The sequence below is a fragment of the Pygocentrus nattereri genome, chromosome 16 (genome assembly GCF_015220715.1).
Source record: "Pygocentrus nattereri isolate fPygNat1 chromosome 16, fPygNat1.pri, whole genome shotgun sequence".
NCBI classification, from domain to species: domain Eukaryota; kingdom Metazoa; phylum Chordata; class Actinopteri; order Characiformes; family Serrasalmidae; genus Pygocentrus; species Pygocentrus nattereri.
The window spans coordinates 9,740,200-9,767,575 of record NC_051226.1 but is presented as its reverse complement, the minus strand read 5'-3'; the positions used below and the strand labels follow the sequence as shown (position 1 = coordinate 9,767,575).

General features: G+C 41.4%; 1 protein-coding gene across 6 annotated transcripts in view; it reads left to right on the top strand.

The window, feature by feature from the left end:
* The first annotated feature begins 1,121 nt into the window (after positions 1-1,121).
* Positions 1,122-27,376, top strand: part of whrna (whirlin a) — a 149,737-nt gene continuing 123,482 nt past the window's right edge. For 5 of the 6 annotated variants that reach the window (XM_017714633.2, XM_037546225.1, XM_037546222.1 and 2 more), the window contains exon 1: positions 1,122-2,525. In XM_017714633.2, coding sequence (XP_017570122.1) covers positions 1,812-2,525 — 714 coding nt within the window. In that variant the 5' untranslated portion in view covers positions 1,122-1,811. The remainder of the gene's footprint in view (positions 2,526-27,376) is intronic. The other variant, XM_037546224.1, reaches the window with a different exon arrangement.

Sequence of the window (27,376 nt, the reverse complement as noted above, 5' to 3'; positions counted from 1 at the left end):
TCATAGTCATATTTTTCACAGAGGAAGTGCATTCCTGACTCAGCCTTATTGCACCATGACTGGTCTTTTCTGACATTTTCTACACTCTTCAAAGGTTCTTTCTTAAGGCAGTTCTGTGTAGAACCACGAATGCGTATATGGTTCTTTCTGTGGTGAAATGGTTCTTCAGACTGGTGGAGAATGTGTATGTGTGTTTGAAAAATGGTTCTACAGCAGCAAAAAGTTTTTTTTTGTTACCAGCTTGATAGGTAACTATAGCAGAACCGCTTTTTGCTGCTGTGGGTTATAGAACCACTGTGTTTACTAAAGAACCCTAAGAACCATCCTTTTTTAAGAGTTCAGGGCTGGTCTTCGGTCACAGAGCCCAAGATTCTGAGCCCGGTCAGGATCTGTTAAAGGGTTTTAAAATTTGACATTTTAAAAATTTTTTTAAAATGTCTGTATAATTCAGTTGCTGACATGTAAACAGCCATTCTGTGTTTTCCTGAACTGTTTCGTCATGTCTAGAATGCAACTATAGCCATTTTATTTACTTTTCAAAATATAAAAAAAAAATATATATATATATATATATATATATATATATATATATATATATATATATATATATATTTGGGAACTATTTTGCCTATGTATGAAATGGATTTTAAAAAATACATTGCAGGCCGTTGTTGTGCGCTGCGATTCCCCCTTAACACGCCAAGGCCAGCCCTTCTCTCGTGGATTGAGACTGAACAAATTCTTCAGAATGGCTTTCCATGTCCTTTTGGGATGCCGTGCCTTTGCGTGTAGCACCGAGAAGAAACTCAGATAACGCTAAAAGCCTTGATAGCCTTAAATCTTTCATCTCGAGCCGATGTGCGCAGCGTGGGCTGTGAAGGGGAAAACTGCAATTATCCTAGAAATCTTTTTCCCTCGTTGGAAACGTATTAAAACACCAAACAAAACAAATGAAGATAAAGCAAATTAACCCTTAAAAACGGCGATAAATAATAATTAAAAACCCGCCGGAATTGCCTGTGTTATTGGTTACCATGCAACGCCTTCGCGCCCTCATACTGCGTCATTTCCGGCAGAAGCTTTGCGCGAGCGGCTTCTGTCAGAGTCCGTTCTGTCTCTGGTCGCCAAGCAACGGCGGCGGAGCTCGGAGCGAGCGGGTATGTTTGTGAACCCCAGCACCTGTTAAACGCTAAAAACGAAGGGATTTTATACGGCCGGGATACTTTTGGTTGACTTTCCGAGGAAACGGGCACTTCTTTATCAAACTCCATGAACACGGCGTTCATCGAAAAGCAACTTTTTCTGTCTTTTTTGGGCCCGGCTGTTTGAGCGCGGTGGCTCGTCGTGTGAGGGAGACCCGAGGCAAACCTGTATGAAATGTTACTGTAGCTTCAAGCTGAGCGTCTAAATGTTCCTCTTTGGGCTTTTTTGCAGCTTTCCTGGAGTAAAGCGGTGACGTGTTGCTCCCGGAGACACCGGAGACGCTGTCCGGTCTACTTGACCCTCTTTCTAAATTTCAGAGCGGACGACGGCGAAGCGGAGAGGGCAGCGTTTAAACCAACAGTAGCCTCCCCGCGTGACAGGTCAACAGCGGCGCCGTTTACTCCGCGAGCCTCACCGTTTAACACAATAAAGCTACGTTTTGGCGCGTGATAAAAGTGGAATGTTTTTCATCTCGAAACTTTTCTCCGCCGCTCGCGCTCTCGTCCTCGCGTAACCCGATCCTCCTCATATGCGTGCTGCCGTGAACGCGAGCGGATCGCCGGCATGAGGAGCGGCGTCGCCGGTGCCTCGCGTGCGCCCGCGGGACGATGAGTGCGGATCTGGAGCTCGAGCTGGAGCGCGTGTCGCTCGGCTCCTCGTCGGCCGCGTCGTTGTCCGGCAGCGCACGCTCCCTCTCGGCGAACGTGCGGCGCCTGCACCGCGCGCTCAACGTCCTGCTGAGCGACGCCGAGCGCGAGCAGTTCGTGCACTGCCTGAACGCGTACCACGCGCGGCGCAATGTCTACGATCTCGTGCAGACGCTGCGCGTGATCCTGAACGTGCCGAGCAAGCGGCAGCTGCTGCCTATGCTGCGCCTGGTCATCCCGCGGTCAGACCAGCTGCTTTTCGACCAGTACACGAGTGAGGGGCTCTACATCAAGGCCGACTCGCTCGCGAGCAACGGGGACCCTGAGACACTGGCGCGAGCGCCAATCGAGGATGACGCGAGGAGCAGCAGTAGCACCACAACCACCACCACCACCGGCGGCGGAGGGAGCACGGCGGCACTCGTGCCACTACTGGGCCCCCATTTCGTGCCGGACACTCCAGGCGAGGTCCGGCGCGTGACCCTGAAACGCCACAAGAGCCAGGAGGGCTTAGGCTTCAGCATCCGCGGGGGCTCCGAGCACGGGGTGGGCATCTACGTGTCACTGGTAGAGCCTGGCTCGCTGGCCGAGAAGGAGGGGCTGAGGGTGGGGGACCAGATCCTGAAGGTCAACGAGAAGGTGTTCGACGCGTTCACGCACGCGGAAGCGGTGAAGGTAAAGTTTGTTACAGATGGGAAGAGTTTAGTGTGTGTGTGTATGAGTGTGTGTGTGTGTGTGTGTGAGAGAGTTTGTTTTTGTTAATTTTTGGGACAAAAATGTCACATACAATATTTACATACAATACTGTGCAAAATTCTTAGACCCCTTAGTAAATTCTAAGCAATTTCTTGGCAGTAGGTGGGAACAAACGAACATGAAAGCAGTAAAAAGTAAAAAAAAAAAGTCTTGATAAATAACTGATGCCTTGTGAGCTAGTTAACACGGAAATCCAGAGATGTCATAACATAATATCATAATTTTCTGGATTGTTATCTTGAGATAATAAGTTAATTATTTTAGTCAAAGGTGTTATCTTAAAACGACAAGCTAGTTATCTTGTTAGCTCGAGATAACGAAGTTGTTAGCTCGAGACAACATAATTAACTCGTTATCTCAAGATAACAGTCCAGAAAATTATGATATTACGACCTCTCTCGACTTCCGCACTAACTAGCTCACAAGGTATCAGTTATTTTTTTCTAAACAAGACTTTTTTTTTTACTCAAGAGAAGATAACAAAGATAAGTTGTTATCCTGAGATCACAACATCGCAGCTGTTGCATGGATTTGTTCAATTCCATCATCGGCATAACTAATTTAATGTAATCAAGCAGTGATTGAGCCAAACTAAGTATGGCTTAATAATAGCTACAGATAATACTAGGTTGCCATGACGAGAGGTTTGGAAATGGTTTCTTGACCCCTGACATAAACTTGCTACTTATTTTATTAATAATATGTATTTATTCTAATAGTCTGCAAATACATGCTTACTTTAATAGCCTTTAGATCAAATTTTCTTAAGGGCTTAAAACTTTAGCATAATACAGTATGGATACTACATATGAAGTATATTTTCCACATGTGCTATCTGAAAGCAAGTGTATAGATCTGTCTGAGTAGTTGTGTGTATGTGTGTATTTGAGAGATGGGGTTGTGTTGAGGTCACTGAACCCTGTGTGGTCATTTCACAGCCATCTATTGACTGCCTAGAGCTCTGCTCTGACCCTACAAGAACACAGACTAATCTACTCCCAGATCACTGTAGGTTTGGGTTAGAGTTAGAATAGCAATATTACTGCCAATCTACTTTGTGTCCAAAAGTTTGTAGACACTTGCTCACCCAACATATCTTCTGAAATCTAAGGTATTACTAAGGAGTTTGGCCCTCTTTGCTGTTGTAATGGCCTCTACTCTTCTGAGAAGACTTTACACTAAATTTGAAACATTATTGTGAGGATTGCAATCAGCCACAAGAGCATAACTGATGCCAGGTAGCGACATTGCATGATGAGTTCTGGATCACAAACACCAGCCTAATTCATCCCAGAAATATTGGATGATGCTCTATCACTCCAGAGAATACAGTTCCACTGCTGCACAGCCCAATGCTGGGGGGTTTCGGCTCATGTGCAGCTCCTCCAGAGCCTGTCAGCAATGTGCATACAACTGCAAAGCAAAGATGATTTAGGTGGAGGTTCAGAATAGAGGCAATGAGTAACTAATTACATTTAGTTACTTAAATGTACTTCTTCCATATTCTTACACAATTCTTACTCTACTAATCGATATATTTTGCAGAAAGCAATCTAGCGCTCCGTTTAATTTAGGCCTTTACGATCACTTCCTATTTCTTTTTTGGGCTTAAATTATAACTCTCATTTCCAAGCTAAAGCATTTTTTTTTAGAGCAAAATTATTCCTGAAAGAGATGAGTAGTGTGTAATGAATGTCAGTTACTGTGCTGAATGATGGTTGATGTTCTAGGAAGTTTTACTGCAGTTCTTTAGGGAACTCTGCACTGGAGGAATATTTGGACTTCATATTTTTATTCAACTTTTACTTCAACTTGAGTGTGGTTGTTCTGTCACGTCTGTACCTCTGATTATTTATCCGAGGCAAGGGCCATGTCTGTCCCTGAACAGATCAGGATGATTAATATTCACTTTTATGAATGAGCATGGAAAGTCCATACTCGACTAAATGACTATATATTTTCTACTAATGTGTGATCGATAAGTCCTGTTGTCACATGTAGTTTATGTACTTGCTTTATTTGATGTTAAAAATCACTCTGATGAGAATGTGAAGATTTTTTTTCTAATCCAATGTTTTGTGCTTTCTTATAAGTGTTTTCACTTAGTGTGTTGCAGAATGCTGGAGGCAGTCATCAATTAATCTTTGGTAATGCGTTTTTGTGCCTTTTCGCAATACATTATTGGACACCCAGCAGCTGTCCAAGGTCCTGAAAGGCTTTTCTTAACATGGAGTGAATTCTGCAGGTTCTGGAAGGCTGGACTGTAGCATAATGTGGTCATTTCCCCAGCTCGAGCATACACTGTATGGTCAAAAGTTTAACACCCTTCCTAAATATTAAGTTAAGGTGTTTCAGCCACACCCATAGCTAACTGATGTATGTAATCAAGCACATAGGCATTCAGTCTCTGTAGAACATTGGCAGTAAAATGAGTCATACTGAAAAGCTCAGTCACTTGAAATATAAGTAACTCACACTGGCATTCTGACAAATCTGATGCCAGGAAAATGCTACCTGGTGGAATACATAGTGCCAACAGTAAAGTTTGGTGGAGGAGGGATAATAGTCTGTAGCTGGTTTTCAAGGTTTGGGCTAGGCTCCTTAGTTCTAGTGAAAAGTAATGTTAATGCTGTCATACAAAGACATTTAAACAGTTATATTCTTCCAACTTTGTGGCAACAGTTTGGGGTAGGTGCTTTTCTGTTCCAGCATGACTATGCCCCTGTGCACCAATCAGGGGCTATAAAGACATAATTTGACCTTGACCTGAACCCCACTGAACACATTTGCGATGAATTGAAATGTCAGTTGCAAGCCAGGCCTTTTTATCTAACTTCATTGCCTAAATGTGTCTGGGTAGGTTTGTGTAGGTGTGTGTAGTCATTTCACAGCCACCTGTTGACTGCCTAGGACTGTGCTCTGACCCTAGAAGTACACAGACTAATCTACTCCCAAGTGACTGTAGGTTTGGGTTAGAGTTAGAATAGCAAAATCGCTGCTAATCTACTAGTGTAAGCCTTATGTCCAAAAGTTTGACACTTGCTCACCCAACCTTTCTTCTGAAATCTGGGGTATTACTAAGAAGTTTGGCCGCACTTTGCTGCAATAATGACCTTTACTTTTCTGAGAAGGCTTTACTCAAAATATTTAGAACATTACTGTGAGGATTTGATTGCATTCAGTCACAAGAGCATAAGTGATGTCAGGTACTGAATTGGAACATCAGTTGCAAGCCAGTCCATTTTATCTAACATCAGTGCTTGACCTCACAAAGGGGCGCAGTTCCCTACAGACACACCCCAAAAATTATGTAAAAAGCCATTACTGAAGAGTGGATGCTGTTATAGCTGCAAAGCGGGTGGGGCAAATCCATATTAATGCCCATTGTTTTCAAATGAAATATCCATCAATCTAATATAGGTATGATGATCAAGTGTCATACTTTTGGCCATATCGTGTATCATTTTTACCAGGTTTGTGGTGAAAGAAGGATGGAAAAGGAGACTCAGTAAACTTTGAGAGAGCAATATCTCTCTGATGGCTGACCAGTTCCCATAAAGGCTCACAAAACTTCAATATCTTCAGAAACGTCTGCCACAGTATTTCTGTATATAGCACATTTCCACCTTCCCTGGGGCGTTGCTGAGGACCCCTTTACTCTCAGCAGTTTCTTGCTGCTTAAAATACCTTTGGGGCTTTATGATTGAGTAAATGCTTTAAAGTCTCATTGCTTTTCTCCCCTTCTTTCCTCTGCCACTGGGGAACAATGGTATTGTAGGTAGGCTATAAATCCCCTGCATCACAGCCCTAAACATGCAGAAAAAGGCAGGAGGGAAGGAGGACTGCTTTCATTATACAGGCCTCTATGGGTACACCGATGGATCTACAGCTCAGGCTAAAGCAATGTTCACATTATCATGGAAAATGCACCTTGCATGCCACTTTGTACAGTGGTACGATTTAACAATTCCAGCACTCATCAAAGTTGAACTTTTGCTGCCGCGCATTGTGGTTTGCACACCACATATCTCAGCACAAAGTGGAATAATATGGCTTTATGGAAGTTTTCTCCACAATAATATAAATGCTGCTTAAAGCTGCCTGCAGATTGTGGGTTTTCCTATATGGAAAGACATTTTCGCTTAACTTATAACAGGAGTTCCCACTCCTAATCTTGTGGTACCCCTGCCCTGCACATCTTTATTGTTTTTTCCAAGCTCTAACTCACCTGCTTCAATTCAGAAAGGGTTAGTTATTTAGCTGATTAGTTGGATTAGGTGGTTCAGAGAAAACACCAAAGTGTGCAGGGCAGAGTACCTGTAGGCCCAGGGTTGGGAAACACTGAACGAGAGGCAGTTCTCCATTGGACATGCTTGTATTGTATGCTGCTTTGCTCAGTGTTCAGTCTCATTCACCTTTTACCCTGTTTGCCACTAACCTTCCAAAGTGAAACCAATGAGATTAATTGCTGTAAACAGTGCTAGACAATTATTTTGGGTAGCATGACAATAAGTCTTGGCGCAGTTGTGGGGTACAGTCTCTAAAGTGCTGTGTAATTATGTATGGTAAAATGATGATGAAGTATCAAGACAGTCTAGCTAAATTACACTGAAATGACTAACAGGTCCTAACTATCAACCTGCTAAAGGACACAATAAAATACATTATTAATTTTTGAAGCAACAGAGTGGTAAGTACAAACATAATCATACTAAAGTTCACTATACCGTCACATCTTTTAAGCAGGAAAGTAAACTGAAAACACCTTAAGTACCAGGTGATTTATTTGATGAAAAATAATGCCACAAAATTCAAAGTATGTTTTCTGACGTAAATGATAAGGATTCAGTAAAACCACAGTAAGAATCATTGCTTTCCATTACAGCCCAGCTTCGGTTTCATTTCTAGATAACAAGGAGGTACATACTAAGACTCTTATTTATGTACAATCTTTTTACCTAATGTAGCTGCCTAGTTATTTTTACACAAAATAATGGCATAGTACTTTCAAGTTGTACCACATACTTAACCACTTAATATTTAATTGGCATTTTAGTGTAATTTAGTTAGACTGCTTTGGAAGTTAGCATCATGGCACCCAAAGTAGTCCCATAGTATTTTGGAATTTACACCACAAACTTAGGTGGATGCCTGAAACTTAAGGGCCTGCAAAAATACCATTACCCAAAATTGGCAATGCATAGTATGCAAAGCGCAAAATGCTTATCCATTTGTAGCTACCCCTAAAGATGACCTTACTAATGGCCTGGATGGGTCTGCTGTCATGTAGGCACTGTTGGAGGCACATCTAGGCCAACAGGAGTGAGAGGATTAAAGAGCTGGCATGGGCACCAGCAAACAGCCTGGGTGAAGTCCTGGGGAACAGTCCAAGGGAGACATGCTGAGTAAGACAAAGCCAGCAAGCCAGGCTTGACCTCTCTTTGTTTTGCTTTCCTTCTTTCTCTTTCCCTCTGCTCTTTGATGTCTTACTGGTTGTTTGGAGCAGATAAAGCCAGAAAGCACACAAAATTAGAGGAGGCTGGGTTTAGAAACAGCATCTCCATATGTTTCTGAATGTGCAAGCAGGCACAGAGTTATCTTCAGCCTTTAGTAACAGATGGAGGGACATCTGTTTCAGGGACAATATAAACGTCCTCTGGGTCTCTGCTGTGTTTTGCAGATATTGTGATGCATTTCATTTTATTCAGAGAAGTTAATCCAACAAACAGGTGCATGAACAGGTATACTTTTCTGTGCTGTCCTTCCTGTTCTCTCTATCTCACTGAAATATGTCCCCAGGGTCGTCAGCTTAGATGAGGACAGATCGAGCATGCTAGAAGCAACTCTGTCTGTCTGCGTATCTATGATTGTGCTGTAATGAGTGTGTATGGTGCCCTTTGGCATCACATGATGGCTAGTCCAATCTTCAGGGCCCTCTGAGTGTGTCTCCTGGTCTAGCAGGATCTGATAAACGGCTTTGCCCTACAGAATCTCCTCTTCTCCCGCCAAAAGAAAAGCAAAACATCATTTAATCTCGGTTGTCTTTAATGCATTAGGATGTAAGTTTTTGAAATAACACAGGCAACAGACCTATTTGTGACTATATTTTGTTTATGTCTGCAGAGAGTCTGTTTTATCTTGTTGCTGGGGTTTAGGTACACATTCTCTTCACCCTGACAGACTGCAGAACAGATACTTCTGTGTGTGAACCGCCTGCGCTTCCTGACTCCAATCTCTTTTTTTAATCATGACCTAAATAATTCATAAAATGCTTTAATTTAATGCACCAAAGCCCAAAGGAGGCTAATTCTGTAATGCCTTTGTTGCCCTTGCGCTGAAAGCTAATTAAGACTGAAATGTTTACCAGTGTTTTGGTTAAGCTGAAAATTAAGGCAACAGAAAATAAGTCGGATCCTTTTTGTGGTCCCAGTTTGTACCGTTTAACATCACAAGAGAGGATTCAGCAGTGGAGAGATTTACCAACTTCGAACTGGAGTTCAGAGGTTTTAAAGGGGCCTCCTAGAGTTTGTAATGGAGGCTGCTATTTGGTGATGTAAGCCAGACACTCCTTTACATGGGAAAGATTAATTGTTTCACTTTAGAAATCTAGTTTTACACAGAACTTGTTTGTAATTCAGCAGAGAGGCTTCAGTCAGACGATTGTCAATTATTGCTGGCATTTTTCTTGAATAAGCTTAGCCATATAAAAGATCCCACAGAGAGTGCATTTCTGTCATACCGCATTCAGCATCATCCGTTAGAGCCAGATCCATTAGACATCAGTGTCTCCTCCCTTTACAGTGAAACATTGATTGCTGACTTGCTAAAGCATGTTGCACTTACAAAACTTGACTCAGTGCTAAAGCAGAGCAAACTGCGGGGGACCTTTCCTCCTCAGCTTAATCATTTAGAGAAAAGGAGGCCTAACAGTGGCCTGGCTGTATGTGAAAGGCAGATGGAGATGGCATGCCACTGAAGATGTCCTCTTATGTTTGCTGACAAATGCTCCACTTTGTCACTTTTTAGTTGCAGCGTTTTGATAAACGCCTGTTCCTACTCTGTGCATCTGAGGTATTTGCATGTCAGTGAATGTCCCTTTCTGTCAAATTAGGTGGTCCTTCGCCATATTGAGCAACATAACCTAGTGTCTCTGGCAATGAGGTTTTTCTGCTGTCATATTTCTTCTAGCACTCTAGTTCTCTCTGCACCACCATATCAATGTACTGTATTTAGTCAACTAGTTGAGTACTCTATGCAACTCTGTTCAGTCAGGCATGCACACACTAGTCTAAGCTGGACTTCAGTCTATGGTTGGAGGTGCTTTTTGTTGCTTAACCTGAGCAAAAACTGATATGCAAAATAACCAGTCACAGACAGTTGTTTTTGTATGATATGTATATAAACAGGTGACAGTATAGACAGTGCTACTACAAGAACAGGAGTGCGGGAAACAAAGTTGAAAATATCTAATTTACTAGCTAATAAAAAAAACTCATCAATAACTTTTATTGACACGATGCTGTAAACAGAGTAGTAAAGCTACCATCACTCAGATAATCCATACCTGCGCAGTCAGCAGAGAAGACAGAAGTGCAGATGATGAGAGAGGAAACGAGGAGAAGAGAGGAGAGGGAGACAGTAGGATGAGAGAGGATAGAAAGCACTCATCTGGTCTTTGTAGACTATCAGTATGAAACATACAGCACAAAAATCCCATTGCTTAGAAATAAGCAAGTGAAGCAAACGGGCCATCAAATGAGCAAGCGAAGGCTTTTGTGATGGTTATGTAAGCACTGGTAAAGACAGCAGATTTGAATTATCAGTTTCTATGGAGAAAAAAAGTATTACATGGATTGCTACCTCTTGCTAGCTTATACAAAAACCAGAGTGAGACTAAAGAGCTGCCATCAGTTGTGAACCAATTTATTCACCAAGTATACTGGCATACGCAATGAGTTTAGTGCTAGTGTCGCATCATTAACTGTAGTTGGAATGATGAAAAGCGAATACATAATACAAATAAATAAATAAATAAATTACTGTATAGCAGTTTTTTTTAAAAGTATGGTTGAGGAAAATTAGCCATGGTGGAATATCATCCAGAATTCACACTGAAGGCCTTCTGCCTCATTTGAGAGAGCGGTTTTTATGAATATTTTCAGACTAAGTGTTTATTGTTGTGCAGATGAAGTTTAATGTACCTACTTATTCTTCTTTATGAATGCACAGTGTTAAGATTAAACTGGTCTTTTTTGTTTAGGGGCGTGTAGTAGAAGTGACTACAACACTCAGCCATTTACAGCCGATAATAAACCTCCCTTCTTTCTTTAAGACTTGGGCTTTTCAACTCTTTATTATTTTGGGAAGAAGAACCTAGTTCAGTAACTTAATACAATCCATCATGACCCTTCCCCCTCCCCTTCCCCTTCTCCTCACCCACCCATCCATTGTCCAGACCATCTGTTGCTCATGTTCTGGGTCTGTGTAAAACCAACTAGCCGCAGACAGTGCATGGACAGAGAGGTGTAGTTTGTCTAGCTGTGAGTCGGTGCAGTATTGATGACAGTGCCTATCCTCTCTTACCAGCCAGTGTCATGGCTCGGCCTGGTTAATGTCTCTGATTGGCTGCAGCCTTGATCAAGGACTCCTGCTGGTGAATAATTAAAGATGCGACCCACCTTACCTTAGTGCTGCCACTGCTGTCGTGCTGCTCGCAAGAGAGAGAAAGAGAGAGTAAGAAAGGGAAAAACAATGACATGTCGGTTTCTGTACAGCTCTTCCTTTTTTAAATTTTTTTCATCCTGGCATTTCTCAAGTCTTATCCCTCCAAAAAATGCTGTTCCCTCTCTGCCTATGTGTAAAATCTCTTTCTGTCCTCTTACTTCTATTTTGCTTTATTTCTTATACTCTCTCCCTCTCTCTCTCTCTCTCTCTCTCTCTCTCTGATTTTCTCGCTTGATTAGAGTGCATGTTACCTGCACACATGCTCTGAATGCAAAATCCAGCTTCCAGTATTACACAAGGCACATCTGTAGGTTTTATAGACCCAGGATAAATGCACATACTTACTTGACATTATCTACAGAGCAAAACAGAAACTTTTTCATGCTGTACTCATGTCAAGTATGCTTATTAAATGAGCTGTATTGACACCATCGGTCCTTGCATGCAGGGGCCCAGGCACCAAAATAGTCAAGCCATATATAGTGGGGCCTAAGTGCCAGTGAGTGGAGTTACATATCATCACTATCATATAAAAACTGTGTAACATTTTTGGTTTGAACTTTTTCGACGTTCGATGATGAATCTTTTCACTGCATACAGACACGTTTCTATTCCAAGAGAGCTGACACAGCGTCCTAACTGAAATACATTGTCAGCCTCTAGTGTATAGGCACCCTAAGTTTGTATGTATTAGCCTGTACATCAGTGCAGGAGTCCTAATGGTTGTATAATTGGTGCAGTACATGATGGATGAAAACACAAAAAAGATACAGAATCATGAATCCTGTCAAAGCAGTGAGGCTAAATGCAATGCTGAGCTGCAGAATACTATATATAACTACATATTACACAAAAAATAACATTAAAAGCTTATTTTATGCCAGAATGCACCTTTAAGAACACTTTCCCATTCTCAGTTATAGGAGAAGGGTCATGATAGCAAAGGACACAGGACGCAGTGAGATAATAGCAATACCATTACAACAGGCAACTGCAATGTGATGTACTTAACTTTCTCTGGTATACAGAGTGTCTCTGAAGCTGTAGTGTGCAGCTTTAAATGGTGGATCCAAAACAGATAAACCACATTGGTGACCTCTCTCTGTCTGTGGAGGTTAGAGGGAACAGATTTAGTCTGAGAGATTATATGGGTGACATGGGGTCTGAGCCACTCTCGCCCTTAGCAGTGACTCCTGCCAATATTTACTGGCTTCTGTCACATTGTGCTGATAATTGAACTGCAAAAGTTATTTTGCCTGTCTGCTTTCCTCACTGCACACATGTAAGAATTTAAGGGCATTGGTTTTGGTGTTGTTACATTTGTACTCGTTCTACCTATGTTACTACATTAACAGTTCAAAAATTCAAAGATTGATTTGACCAGATTAGAATTAAGTTACACTTACTACACACTGGGCAGATTTGTTGATGCTTTTAATTTTTTGGCACATTTCACAAGCTGCTGCTGGTAATTAGCCATTATTGTATTGAGCTGTGTGCTTACCATCCGTTGAGGGTAACTGGCACATGGTCATGCCAAGCCAAATCCTCCAGTGCTATTGGCATCACTACTGTTCCCAGGCAGTAATTGCACAGCTCACAAATGAAAGGACAATAAGTTTCATCCACTCTGCAAGTGCATCTGTGTTGTGGGTGGAAGCAAAACCACCATAAGGAAACTTGGATCTCCTCCAATCGCAGGGCTGAACCCCACTAAATGGATATTGAAGAACTCTCCCAAGAGATAAACTACCAATTTAGGATGCTGGTTATGTGTCCTGATATGTCATTGTTTGTATGGACATGTCTCATGCTCTCTGGCTGTCTCAGTGGTGATACCATATTCCAGGTCAGTGTGCATGTGGAGTTGAGCCCTGGGGCTGTTATGTATTTTTGCGATGTGTTTGTCTGTGTCCATCTTACCAATCAAGAAGTAAAAAAAATAAATAAAATAGCATGGTTTTATGTGGCTCATTTATTTCTAAGATCGCACACATTTTGTGCTACATTAGTGCTGTATTAGCACCATTATTATAGAGTAAATCATGTTAGTCAAGCTGTTAATGTAATCTCTATCAGTTGCTTTTATCTACCAGCTGTGCTCTGAATGTGTTGATAATGCTTGATGCCGATGGAAAAAATCAAACCCTTATTTTTCATAAGGGAGATTTAGAGCATACAAGCCTTCAGAATAGTGATACTCTTTGATATCTGATTTATATTTAGACAATCTTGATATGGTCCTCCGCATATCCCAAGAGCTCTTAATCAGACCTGTTATCATCTTAAAGAGCTGAGCAGTGTAGGTGCTTTGAGAGCACACATTCATATTCAGCATATTGAGATTAGGAATCACACTGTTGTGTGGCAGGGGGGATTTTAAGTGGGGAGATAATTAAGAAGCTTGGCAAAGATGATTAAAGTCGCTCGGTGGCAATGAGGTGAGCTGAAGTGGACTGTAATATTACAAACACGTGCTTTTATCCTGCACTGATTTGGCTGAAATGACAGTGGGATTCAGAGAAATATGGTGATATTAATTCAGTGGACATGTGTGCAGGGTCAGGCTACCGCATTTCATTATAACTCTCTGGATTATAATGCTACAGGGGGCAACAGGGGTGGCCGTGGTAGATGACTTAGACCCACCAGATGAAAATAAATTATTTTGCTGAAAGATTTATATTTCTGTGAATATCTGGAAAAAGTGCATGTTTTCTGCAGATACAGGCTCTAGTCCATGGATCAGCATGGAATGCTAGATTGTGTCAATGTCAGAGAGAGCTGGACTTGGCGTCCAGGCCTTGCTGTCAAAAGGTCTACTTCAGAGTACGCTCTCTGATTAGTTTTCCTATGGAGAGCTGCCAGTGCGGTCCATCACGCCGACACACTCATCTCCTCAGCCTGGCATTGCTTGCTGAGAGGCCTTGAGACACAGAACATCTCCGCATCTGGGAAATGCTCTTTCACACAACACGTGTCCTCCTGTGGCTGAAGGCTGAGATAATGAGAAAGCTGTGATTTGATAGGTGATATAATTGTTCTGTCACGTATTGTCACAGTCAATCACATGTTTCACACAACAAGCAGAAAGCAGCGCAGGAGCGCTAGTGGTGCAGGCCATATTGGGCCATTAGAGTGACAACAGGTCTGTGGCCACACGGTCTTGCTGGGCAAGGTGTTATATCATAACGAAATTCACAACAAACAAGGACATGCCACCTCTAACCCCCCAACAACTGCTCTAGTACTCTAGCGAAATACGATCATTAAATTCTTCTTCTTCTTTCGGCTGCTCCCTTTAGGGGTCGCCACAGCGGATCATCTGCCTCCATCTTGCCCTATCCATTGCCTCCTCTACTTTCACATCAACCATCTCCATGTCCACCTTAACTACATCCATAAACCTTCTCTGAGGTCTACCTCTTCTCCTTCTACCCGGCAACTCCATCTCCAACATTCTTTGCCCAATATATCCACTATTCCTCCTCAACACATGTCCAAACCATCTCAACCTGGCCTCTCTGGCTTTATCTCCAAACTGCTCCTCCTTCACTGTCCCTCTGATCTGCTCATTTCTAATCTTGTCCATCCTTGTCACTCCCAACGAAAATCTCAGCATCTTCATCTCTGCCACCTCCAGCTCGGCATCCTGTCTTTTAGACAGAGCCACAGTCTCCAAACCATACATCATAGCAGGACGCACTACTGTCTTGTATACCTTCCCTTTCACTCTTGCTGCTAGCGTTCTGTCACACATGAGCCCTGACATCCATCTCCACCCACTCCATCCTGCCTGCACCCTCTTCTTCACCTCTTTTCTACACTGTCCATTGCTCTGGATGGTTGACCCAAGATATTTGAAGTCATCCACCTTTATGACCTCTACTCCTTGCATCTTCACCTTTCCACCTGCCTCCCTCTCATTCACACACATGTATTCCGTCTTGTCTCTACTGACCTTCATTCCTCTCCTCTCCAGTGCAAACCTCCACCTCTCCAGATTCTCTTCCACCTGCTCTTTACTCTCACCACAGATTACAATGTCATCTGCAAACATCATGGTCCATGGAGCCTCCTGTCTGACCTCATCTGTCAACCTGTCCATCACCATTGCAAACAAGAAGGGGCTCAAAGCTGATCCCTGATGTAACCCTACCTTCACTTTGAAACCATTTGTCAGGCCAATTGCACACCTCACCACAGTCTCACTATCCTCATACATGTCCTGCACCACCCTAACATACTTTTCAGCTACACCTGACTTCCTCATACAGTACCACAGTTCCTCTCTTGGCACCCTATCATATGCCTTCTCTAGATCCACAAAGACACAATGTAGCTCCTTCTGACCTTCTCTGTACTTCTCTACCAACACTCTCAACGCAAAAATTGCATCTGTGGTACTCTTTCTGGGCATGAAACCAAACTGCTGCTCACTGATCTGGACCTCTCGCCTTAGCCTTGCTTCAGCAACTCTTTCCCATACCTTCATGGTGTGGCTCATCAACTTTATCAAATACAATCATTAACTAATGTAACCTTTTTTTATTTACTAGAGCCGATGTTTGCTTTTACGTGTAATGTGTTCCTATCACACCTGACACACGTCCCCATGTTTAAGTTAAGTTTTCTTGGATGTCTGCTCCACTGTAAGTAAGCTGGCACAATATGACATTGTTTTTTCCATTTGTTTTGTATTGTTTGTGTGTATGACTGAGGAGTTTGCCATGATATCCACCGATATACAGGTCGATGGCTCGATATATACTCGTGGCTTAGAGGCTTATTGGGGTGGCTGTTTGGGTGACACTACATCACAGCTAAAAGGCAGCCGGGACCAGCCAATTGAGAGGCACTGTATCACAGCTGTGAGGCTCTCTGGACTGCAAACCTAATTGACGTGACATCACAGCCTGTGCTGGCTGCTTGTTGGACACTGCACTGCAGCTGTGGGACTTCCTAGACTGCTAGTGTTTGGCTGTCTGAACAGTGCCATTCCACAGCTGTAAGGCCAGCCACTTGGATGAGGCTGCATTACAGCTGTGAGGCTGCATTGACTGGCGGTGATTGGCTGCTGGAAAACGTTACCCCTTCGTGGCTAAGGATGTTTTCAGCCTTTGAGGCTTCCCGGGCTGACCTCCTTTATGATGCACCATAGTTGCAGTGTGAGAATTTCCTCTGTGACTAAGGGTTCTTTCTGTGCAAGCTAAGTGACTCTATACTGTGGTCAGCCACTAAATCCCCCAAACACACACACACACTCCCCTGCTCGCAGTAACTGTGGAAACTATGGAGTGAACTATGGAGTAAAAGTCTCTTTTTATAAATAAGTGATGAGTGATAATGATGAAAATTACATGCATGAGCTAACTAACAGGCTTGTTGTGTGTTGAACAGTGTCGATGAGTGCATCATCGCCCCATACTTTTAGCTCTGCCTTCACAAATTGTTTTGGTTTAGAACTTTCACAATTTTGTTTCAATTTCACAGTTTGTTCCAACTCTTATTAGTCTACATTCCCACACACATTTAGCCCCCCATATTTCTTATGGTTGTTCCCAGATGTTCTCATTATGAGATCAACATGCACACTAACTGTTTCATAACCAATAATACAGTGGCTTGATTTCCATATTTGCTACAGTTGACAGAATGAAAGTGGATAGAAGGTTCATAATGTCCTTTGTGAATTATATTCTGCTGTTTTGTTATGCTTATCAGGTTCCTGGATCTTTTTATTTTCATTGCAGTGGTAATAAATCTTGCAGTAAAACGCTACTAAGAAGAAGGCGAAAATAAAGCCATGGCTCTGAAATATGCTCTCCCACTTGGCTAACCTGGGGAGTGTTTCAAATTAAGTCATGCTATGCTAGCAAATCAAACGATTACTCAATCATTATGAGGCATAGTTTGTCACCTTCCTTCATGTGTGGTCTCACCTGCACCGGGGTTAGAAACTAGAGCTGTGTCTATCAATTACATTAGAACACGAGCCATCATTTTGACAATTATTTGAATAATCTAAGTTTTTAAGAAGAGACTCAGTAAAATGGACAATAACAAGCTATGCAAATCTTTTTAAAGGTGCAAAGATAATTTGAAAAATGGTGAATGAATCCATTCACCTGTCCAGAGCATGTAATGCTAATATCGTGAGGCAGCGTGTGGATAATCTAGATAATGCCAGAGCCAAAGACATTTGTTTCTGAATAAACTGCTAATATTTAATTCATCATGTGGAAACAGATGTTTAGACCCATTCATAAACAGAGAACGAGAGAGAGACAGACTGAGTTTGCGTAAGGCTCCTGTATTAATGCCAGTGCTGGCCTTGGCTGTGGCTGCACATTAAGTTGCCTGTGTTCAGTAGTGGAGGTGCTGAGTAAGCCTGGTCTGTTCTGTAACTGTTATAGATGTCTTCTGGCCAGCACTAAAGACTGCACTACTAAGACAGAGGAAACTAAGCTCAAGGGTCATTAGCATCTCGTTTAGGCCCATTTGGACTAATATCATTCTGTTACATGAGCCTAAGAGGATGAATGATGATGCTGCATATATACTTCTTGTTTTTCTATCTTTTTTTCTTTAATTTACCTTCACTCCTCACCCTACAACACTTAACAGGTATAAGTAGGCATGAGTGCTCTCCATTTCGAATTGTTTGTGTTACATGTTAAAACCAGTGTTTTTCTCTGAGGATGATGCAAATGTCCAGTTTAGAAATGGTATTTATGTATTTATTTAGTACTGCTTCACCTTTTGGATTTGCACTGAAGCCATTTGTTGCTTTGATTAGAAGGTACCGACACTTTTCACTCTCAGGTTGGAGGTAGGCTAACAGTACGTTTTTCTCTAAAAGGGATAATTGAATCTGGTGAACGTGGTCATTGGAATTAGTAGTTGATGTTGCCTCAGTGGAGGTGGTAAAGGTGTGTGTGTGTGTGTGTGTGTGTGTGTGTGTGTGTGTGTGTGTGTGTGTGTGTGTGTGTGTGTGTGTGTGTGTGTGTGTAATAGCTCCCAGTAGGAGGCTGATGAGGACTCATTGTGCTTCAGTCCGGTAGCTTCACCCAGACCGTAATTACTCTGAGGACGTTACTCTCTCTCTCTCTCTCTCTCTCTCTCTCTCTCTCTCTCTCTCTCTCTCTCTCTCTCTCTCTCTCTCTCTCTTTTTTCTGTGCACTCTCTCCCTCATAATTTCACTTGCTGGCGACGACAATAAATTTGCCAGTGGTCATAACAAATCTTTTTCTTTGTCCTTATTCAAGGAAAGGGCCTTTTCTGAGGCTATGGCTCAGTCAAAATTGTTGTTTCTTCACCTGTTCAAGTTTGTGTATTTTAAGCTGTGTGTTGACATCTGATTCTTTGCTGAATTAACGTACAGTATGAATGTTGTTGACATCTGACCATTAGCTGAATTAACATACAGTATGAATGTTGTTGACATCTGACCATTTGCTGAATTAACATACAGTTTGAATGTGGACTGCCTCAGTATTGAAAAATAAATTTTACTGCAGACATTTTGTTTTCATTTACACTCCAAGAAAAGTAACAGAATTCTACTTTTGCATTATAAAGTCTCTACATTTTTTAAAACCAGTTGTCTCCTCAATTTAGGCTTGGCCAGAACCTTCTTGTTAGATCCATATCACTCGTTGCTGCCAAGCTGGATGCATGAAGGTATAGTTCTTCCAAGTCTTGTGACGTGACACCACATCTTTTTGAATACATTGGACAGCGCTGGACAGCTCAATGTCATTGGATGGCTCAGTGTGCTTTTTTAACTTCTAATTCTGTTGTGTCAGCTAACAGACACTTACATTGGCAGGCATTGTGGGTGCTGAGGGGAGAGAGAGTGCTGCCTAATGTTTTTTGCATTTAAATCAAATAAATATTTAACATTTTTTTGCAATTTTGGTGGTACAGGGATTATGAGAAAGAAGGAAGCCATCTCATATTTTGTAAATTTGATGTGTATCCTAAATAAACAGCAGCGGACGAAATATTTTTCTCCTCTGTAGTGAATACAGTCCAGTATCAAGTCATTTGTATGAGCTGTTGTAAATGAACAGGTCTGAATGGAATAGCCTTTTCCAAAATAAACTTGGTTGTCTTTGGGAGTTCTGGGAAGCTTCTCCAGTTTTCTATGTTATGAAGGTGGAAGGCTGGTTTACTCTTCACTGGAAGATGGTAAACTTTATTAGTGGAAACATTTTATCAAGTAGACCTGTGTGCTTTGTTGGTTGTTGAGATATTGGCTGTATAGATCATCTGTTGCTGCACTGTTTTATGAGCTGCCCTTTAGCCCATCCATCATTGGAAAAGGACCACCATAAGACAACTGATGCTCGGTTATTTGGGTGGTGGACCATTCTCTGCACACCAGTGACACCATCAAGATACTGTGTTTAGCCCTTGTATAAGTGTATCAGGCACAGCAACTGTGATTTTATGCACTGTGTGCACTTAGTATTGTTTGGAGAAATGTGTTCTTGTTGGGTCACCTTGTTGGTGGACAGTTAGAAACTATAGCTCATCTTTTTACCATGCAGAGTTACCCATCCTCTAGCCCTTCATCAGTGCTCAGTTTCTGACCACAGGGCCATTGTTGGTTGGAAATTTTTGGTTGGTTTTCAATCCAGCAGTGACATTGAGGGCCAGATGTACGTACAAGCGCAGATGCAGTGCAAAATGTGCCTTAGTACAGCTGCAAAATGCACATTAGATTAGCATTTGATTTACTAAGACTGCAGCTTATCATGCAAACTCTGTGTAGCTCCACCCACTAACTGCTCACTCATGAGGTGCAGGGTTTAAAAGAGGCAGTGGAATAATAGAGAGTAAGCAGAGTTAGCAGTGTTAATAAATGAAGTTTCTTCTTAAAACACATGCAGTTTTTACGAAGGGTCTGATATTCACACGTGTTTACTTATTTGGGACTTGTTCTTAGGTAAGAACAGAATCTACACAAATTCAAGAGCACAAAGGTATGACCAGTCTAGCGGTTTAAGAACATGTCATGAATCTGTCATAGATTTTTTTCTTAGGACCTTCCTCAAGAACTAATTTAAGAAAAAAAACTTATGAAGATATTGGTGAATAAGGCCCATTGTCATTTTACTCTGGCTGTGAAAATAGTTTGTGACATGAGAACGCAGTCATAGGCAAAAGTTTGGGCGCCCTGTTCACAGAGACATGTGATTGTGAAAATAAGTACACATTCTTTACAGAGAGCACACTTCTGCACATTTTAATGCGCACCTACTGCTTATTTACTAAATTTAGCATGTGGAGGTAAACACAAATGTAGAGGACATGTTAACTCTGTGTTACTGAAAAAAATCAACAAAATATATATTTTGAGTGAGATTTCAAACTTTTGCATACAAATTTATTGCAGCTGCATCGTGGCATGTTTCAGTACATGTTTAAGGCTCATGCCCTGACATCTTTTGAGACCCTAATGCAAACATATACAGTTTTCGAGGTGGAGGCTCACATCCCTCCTGCTTTAGCAGATATGAGAAGCATTCTAGCCTCTATTCCACAAACACATGGCAAGTGTACAGGCAGTTGCTTTCACTTTAGCTCATTGTTGAGGGGTGAAGTAGCTGATGGCCTTCACAGTCATTGTGTGTGACTGAGGGTTCCTGGGAGAGAGTTGGGAACAGCTGTGTGTCAGGACTTAGGTGGATGGCTCCACCACCTCACTGCTACGCCAGCCTCTGCAAATAATGCCTGAGGGAGCAGCAGAGGAGGAGAGAAGCTGAACACAAACACAGAAGCACAGCTGATGGGATGGCTTCTGGGGAGGCACGCTTGCTCTGATGTTTCCTCTTACCATCAGTCCCCCACCTGCTCTCTCTTCTCGCGTCTCTCTTCCCCGTCTCCTTCGCTTTCTCTTTTATTTCCTCTCAGACCATTATTGGACTTGTGAGGGGTTGTGAAGGTAAGGGGGTTGTGATGGACGAGACTGTAGGGAATGGAGGGAGTGAGTGAGAGAGAGAGAGAAAGAGGAGGGCACAAGGACAAACGATCTGTCAGCACCACATCACCAGCTCTATCAGGAGAGGATGAATCAGTTAGAGCAGGCAGGGAGTGACAGAGTGCTGATCAGAGAAGAGAGAGAGAAGGAGAGAGATGGAGGATGGGGCAAGAAGCTTGGAGGAGGGTCCTGACAAAAGACAATAACAATTACAAATTACTCTCATGGATATAGAAACCAATGTCTTCTAGGTTGGATTGAGTTTGTGTGTGTGTGTGTGTGTGTATGAGTGGGTGTATATATGTGTGTAGAGGCAGTCCTCTATTCACTGAGGCAATAAAAATTCTGACATTTCAGAGCATTTTGTTAGAAGCCATGAGAAAAGGGCCATTTTTACCCAAAGTGCAGCTTTCATTTGAAAAGCTACATCCTTAAAAAGGTTTCTTGAGGTGTTCTTCAGTTACAGCAGTGGTTACATAGAACCATGACAACTTGAGAGAACCACTTGAATGGTTAAATGGTTCCTCCCTGTGATGGAAAGCATCTTGATGGACCTCAGCAAATCTCTTTCTTAAAGAACTGTGTTTAAAAAAAAAACATTTCTATAGTGCCAAAAAGGGTTCGACTGCTGTTACACATCAATGAAGCCCTTTTCAGCGCTAGAACATTTTAAGGTAAGAAAAGAGTTCTATGGAGTAATGCCAAAGAAGAACCATGAAACTATTTAACTGAAATGCTCTTTAGGGACATGTTTCTCAATCCTAGTTTTAGTGTGTTCCCGGCTTTGCCATACCCACTTCAGCCCAGTAAAGGGTTGTTAATGAGATGATTAGTTTAATTTGGTGTGTTGTGAGGAGGAAAAGCACTAAAATGTGGAGGGAAGTGGGCTTGCTTTAGGGAACCAAGAATGGGTCTTTTATGATAAGGGGTGCCCAATCCTAGTCCTGGAGAATTTAGATCCAATACACCTAGCTCTGATATTCAGATGCTCCTGAAAGCCTTCTTCACCTGGATCAGGTGTGTTAGAGTTGGAGCTAAACTCCGTAGGATGGTAGTTCTCCAGGGACAGGGTTGGGCACCTCTGTTCTATGACATTGCTCATTGCCCCGTTCTGTGAGTTACACCGTGTGTGTGTGTGTGAGAGAGAGAGAGAGAGAGAGAGAGAGAGAGAGAGAGAGAGAGAGAGAGAGAGAGAGAGAGAGAGAGAGAGAGAGAGAGCTGTTAGGAATACCATGCTACTCACATAAGATATTGGCATCTTGAACACTTTGAAATGCCGTCACTTTGTTTTAGTCAAAACAAGTTTCAGGTTTACTAGCATAGCTCTGGTTTCAGATGCTCCCACTACATAGTCACATTGTGATCCCATGATTTATTTAATGTACAGCTTTTTATTGTTATAATTCAGATTTTATTGTTATATTATTCACATTGCTATCCTTGAGCTCTCAGCATGCTAGGAAGAGCAGCAAGTGTCTACCACTTGGCCCTAAAAATAACAAAAATCTAGGGGAAACCAAAGCCATGTTGTCCCCAAAAACATGATACCAGAAATTATTGAGGACTGCTGTGCCATTGTACAACCTGCCACCAGGGATTTTTATTCAAAGACAGAAATAGCCTGAATGTATAACCATCAACACAATATTGCTGTTAAACAGTGACGCTCAGAATTTTTTTGTTTTTGTTAATACTATATTGTGATAACGTTATAAATGGTGATAAAAGTTTAGGTAACTGTTATGATATTCAATTTTTATATTGCCACTTGCCTAGTTTTGAATAGTCTTTTTTTTGTAAGCAACATTTTATTGGAAAGACTGAGGTAGAAATCTTTTCTAGTCTTTTCAGTCTTTTCTTAGCCTGAGCACTGGAGCTTAGTTCCTTCAGCACTTTAACGTTGTTCTCTGTGTTAGACCGACGCGTGGAGCATTGCATGCTGGGAGGCCGTCGCAGAGCGCTGAAGTGGCACTTTGAGCCAAGTGGCTGCCTGTGAGAAGAGATCTAAAGCTACAAACAGAACCGCCCACAACAACACAGCACCACACACCGCCAGCTCCACTTCACAGCCGCTTCTCTATACACAGGGAGAGAGGAATGGAGGCAAAAGATGGAGCTTTCAAAATGATATCCCACACGATCTGTCATCTCATCTCTTTTGCTTCTCTTCTGGTCGGCTTTGATGAAATGCTGGAGGATTTTTAGTTAATTAAACGGGATTAGATGCAACCCCGGGATCAAGCTGTTCATTTCTCTCTCTCTCTCTCTCTCTCTCTCTCTCTCTCAGAGGTAATAGCTTTGTAGCTCTGCTCTGTTTGTTCTTACACATGACCCCACAGAAAACGTAATAATGCCCTGTCTGCTAAGCAGCTTAACCGTTCACAGACAGTGATAATGCTTATTCAGTCTAAACTACCGTTTTTGTTCCACTGCATAAGCAATCTCTACTGCGAATGCTATAACCTAAAACGAATTGTTTGAAACACCTACTATGAAGTGTACAGGCCTCAATAGAGCTCCTGGACATTGTGTCTTTTGTTCTGAGACCTACCACCTACCTGCAGACATCCAAACATCTCATGGTCAGTTGCATTTTGACACATGCTGTTCACAATGTTCATGGGTATCTATTTAAATTGCTAAGATTGAAAACATATAAACCACCTTTCAAGCTATCTAGAACTGGGTAGTATTGAGACCATACAAGCTCATGATATTGGGTAAACATACCTATTAAGGTCATGTACCCATTAAGCAATCTACGATCTTTGATCTCAATATACTGTCCTACTTGATGTCATAAGTCATTAATGTGTTTGTTACTACATACTTTCCGTAATCTTAAGTCAATCAGAAAACTGCATGCCAAGATATATCCATGTGTTCACACTTATTGGTGAGCATTTGACCAGAAGAGTCCTATAATATGGAAGTCCAGAGAGGCCATGAAGTGGTTATAATTTTCTGTATTGTTATAATCAAAAAAAAAGTTATCTTGAAATAACAAGTTATTTACCTTGTTATCTCGAGATAACAAAAGTTGTTATCACAAGATAAAAAAAAGTTCTTATCATGAGATATTGAGTTAGTTTTCTCGTTATCTCAAGATAACAAAAGTGTTATCTTGAAATAACAAGTTGCTTGTTTTCTCAAAATAACAATCCAGAAAATTATAGGAGCAGCGCATGTCCTCTCTGGACTTCTGTACTGTAAACTCACATTTTTTAGATGTTTTAGCCTTTATTTGGGTATGATGATTTTTTTTGTCAATCTTAAGAGATTAATGTTTAGGACTCTGCACAGTAGTTTATCCAGTAGGACGATCATTATCACTTTAAAATATGTCGAGGTATCCTTTATTGATCATATTGTGGATATCTTCAATATAGATGGCTGATCAACTGATCACTACAAAGAAAGCATAATTAGTCCTGTTTAAGTCGATTTAGTGCAGTGGTGTGAAATATTGAAAATCATTGTACGTGTTGTTTTATAATAGCAGTGTATGAAATGTGGCAGTAGTACAAAGTCTTGTGTCTTGATGGTGAAAATGTCTCATGTTATTTTTTTCACCATATTGCCCTTATTTTTTAAACTCATGCTTCCTAAATATTTTATGCTAAAGAATGTCTTACAAACCTGACATGGCTTGTTTTGATTGGACTGTTGTGTTCTGTTCTGCTTCTCTTACACCAAAAGGAGCCTTATGCAGTATTTTACATGTAAACTGGACAAAAAATAGAGTTCCAGGAAGGACAGTTGTGGTTTATTTAGTTGTTACAGGTTCTGAATTGCTGTTTCACAAACTGAAGTGCCCAGCAAATTACATTAAACTGTCTACCGCCATTTACTGCTAAAACTAAAAGACCTATAGTATTGAGTGACACCAATACAGGTTAGATGCAGGTGCACTGAAAGCAATATCCATTCATGACTTTTATCAAAAGCTTTCCATATGATTCCATTGGGAATACAGCGCAGCATTACAGTATCAAGCCATGTGGACAGATTTAGAACCGGAAGAGTAGCAGATGTGACAGGAGGTCAAGAAGTTTACTCGGGCCGATGATTATTGTAGATAGCCCTCTGTGACGTCCATGCCGTCCTTCTGCCTCTTGTTCCTGCCCACTCCTATAAATAACCTGCTCTCTCTGTGGGGGCCACACTCATAGTGCCGTGTGGAGAGTATAGTTTAGAGCCCACTTCACTGAGTCTGCTATGTTTATAGAGCACAATGACTCTTCAACACATTCCCTTTTCACTCCCCTCATCATTCTATCCATCCATGTGTCCATCCATCAGTAATACTTTCCACACCTTGTCTTAGTAATTACAGGCTGCCATATAGGACAGAGTGGATGAGAACTCAGCTGGGGTAAAAAGTAGTGCTTACTGATGTACACTGTGCTCGTTCTTGCTACTAGCAAACCCAAGCATTATAAATTCTAACAATACCAACAAAGGGTTTTGTGACCTTCTTGGTGCTATATAGAACTATTTGCAAAAGGTTCTTTTAAGATCTACAATACTGTCAGAGACCACCCTTTTTTTAAGTTTTTGTAAGTTTTATACATTTTTTACACATTATTTAGTCAAAAGGTAAGTCAAAATGACTGTTAGATGCAAGTAATTAATTTTTCAGCGTAAGGGAAAAATATTTAACATTACACAATAATTACATATTTAAATTAGAAACATGCATTTCCTGAAGGGAACGTGGAATGGTTGTGCATCTCAAATGGTTTGCACTTCCAGGACTTATGTTGTTGCTAGGTGGTTACTGTGGCATTCCAGGTGGTTGCTAAAGTGTTACTAGGCAGTTGCTATGGTATCCTGTGTGGTTGCTAAATTGCTGCTGGTGCATTGGCTGTTTGTTTAGCTGTTCATAGGAAGTTGGCAAGTGTTAGCTATGTGTTGCTGAAAATGAATGGGAGATGAGGGATGAAAAAATTACACACAGAGGAGTGTGGGTTGGTATGGCTGTGCAGTACAGAGTTTGAGGTCCTACCCTTAGTGAGTACATCTAGTTTGGTGGCTGCAGGGCTACAAAGTAATAGAGTTTGTGTGGTGATGAAAATTAATAAGACTATGGGAGAAATGAGGGAGGGGGGATGACAAATGGATGAGTGCAGGTCAAAACAACATTAAGTTCGTATTTAGGGGCCTGCCCTGAGATATTGTATGTGTCTTGTGTATTGTGGCTTTCAGTCGAGCAGAAACACAGTAGATGGCCATGCAATTTTTTACCCTATTCATTCCTACGGGCAAAAAATGTGGAATTTAATGAAGATTATACGAAAATCGTGCATCCGATCAAAAAGCTGTAAACAAGCCCGAATCACACAATCAGACAAGACAGTCTGGAGTTAGAACAGTGTTGATATCTCAAAAACTGCAGGATGAATTATGCAGTAATATAAGAATAAAAGATAGAATAATAATATAAAACAAAGAACAGTACAGTTATAGTATCATAATTACACGAACGCCTTAAACACTATGGGATGATATCAAAATGTTCAGTGATTGTGTCCTGTTTTTCCACTATCTAAGTAATCTTTACGCATTCAGTGATGTTAAGGTCTGGACTATTCTGAGAACACCAGTGGCTTCTTTGTTAGATTTATTTGCAGATGCTCTTCTTTTTTGTCTATTTCCTTTTCTCAGTAACAACATCTTGACAGCTACACATCTCGCTGAGTTGTTTTCTCATAGTGAAAGAATGGACAGAAACACTTGTGGATTTTTTTCACATCTGAAGCAAGAGTGGAGGAATTTTGCTTGGCCTAAATTGATATTTCTCTCTTTCATTTTGACGTCACTTTTATTATGATATTATTGTATGTCATATGCTGTTTCCCATAGATATGTAATAAAGGAAAACCTCATTTAAAAAAGAGTGTAGCACGTATAAAGGTCTCCAAAATGTATTTGGAACTTCTTGATTATTCTGTTTATAATGCCTTGCAGCAAGGAAATGATGCTTTGTAGTTTGTAGTTGTTCTTTCTCTCAGGAATGTGCTCACTGTTAATCAGTGGTGGACAGAGCTCTGACAAG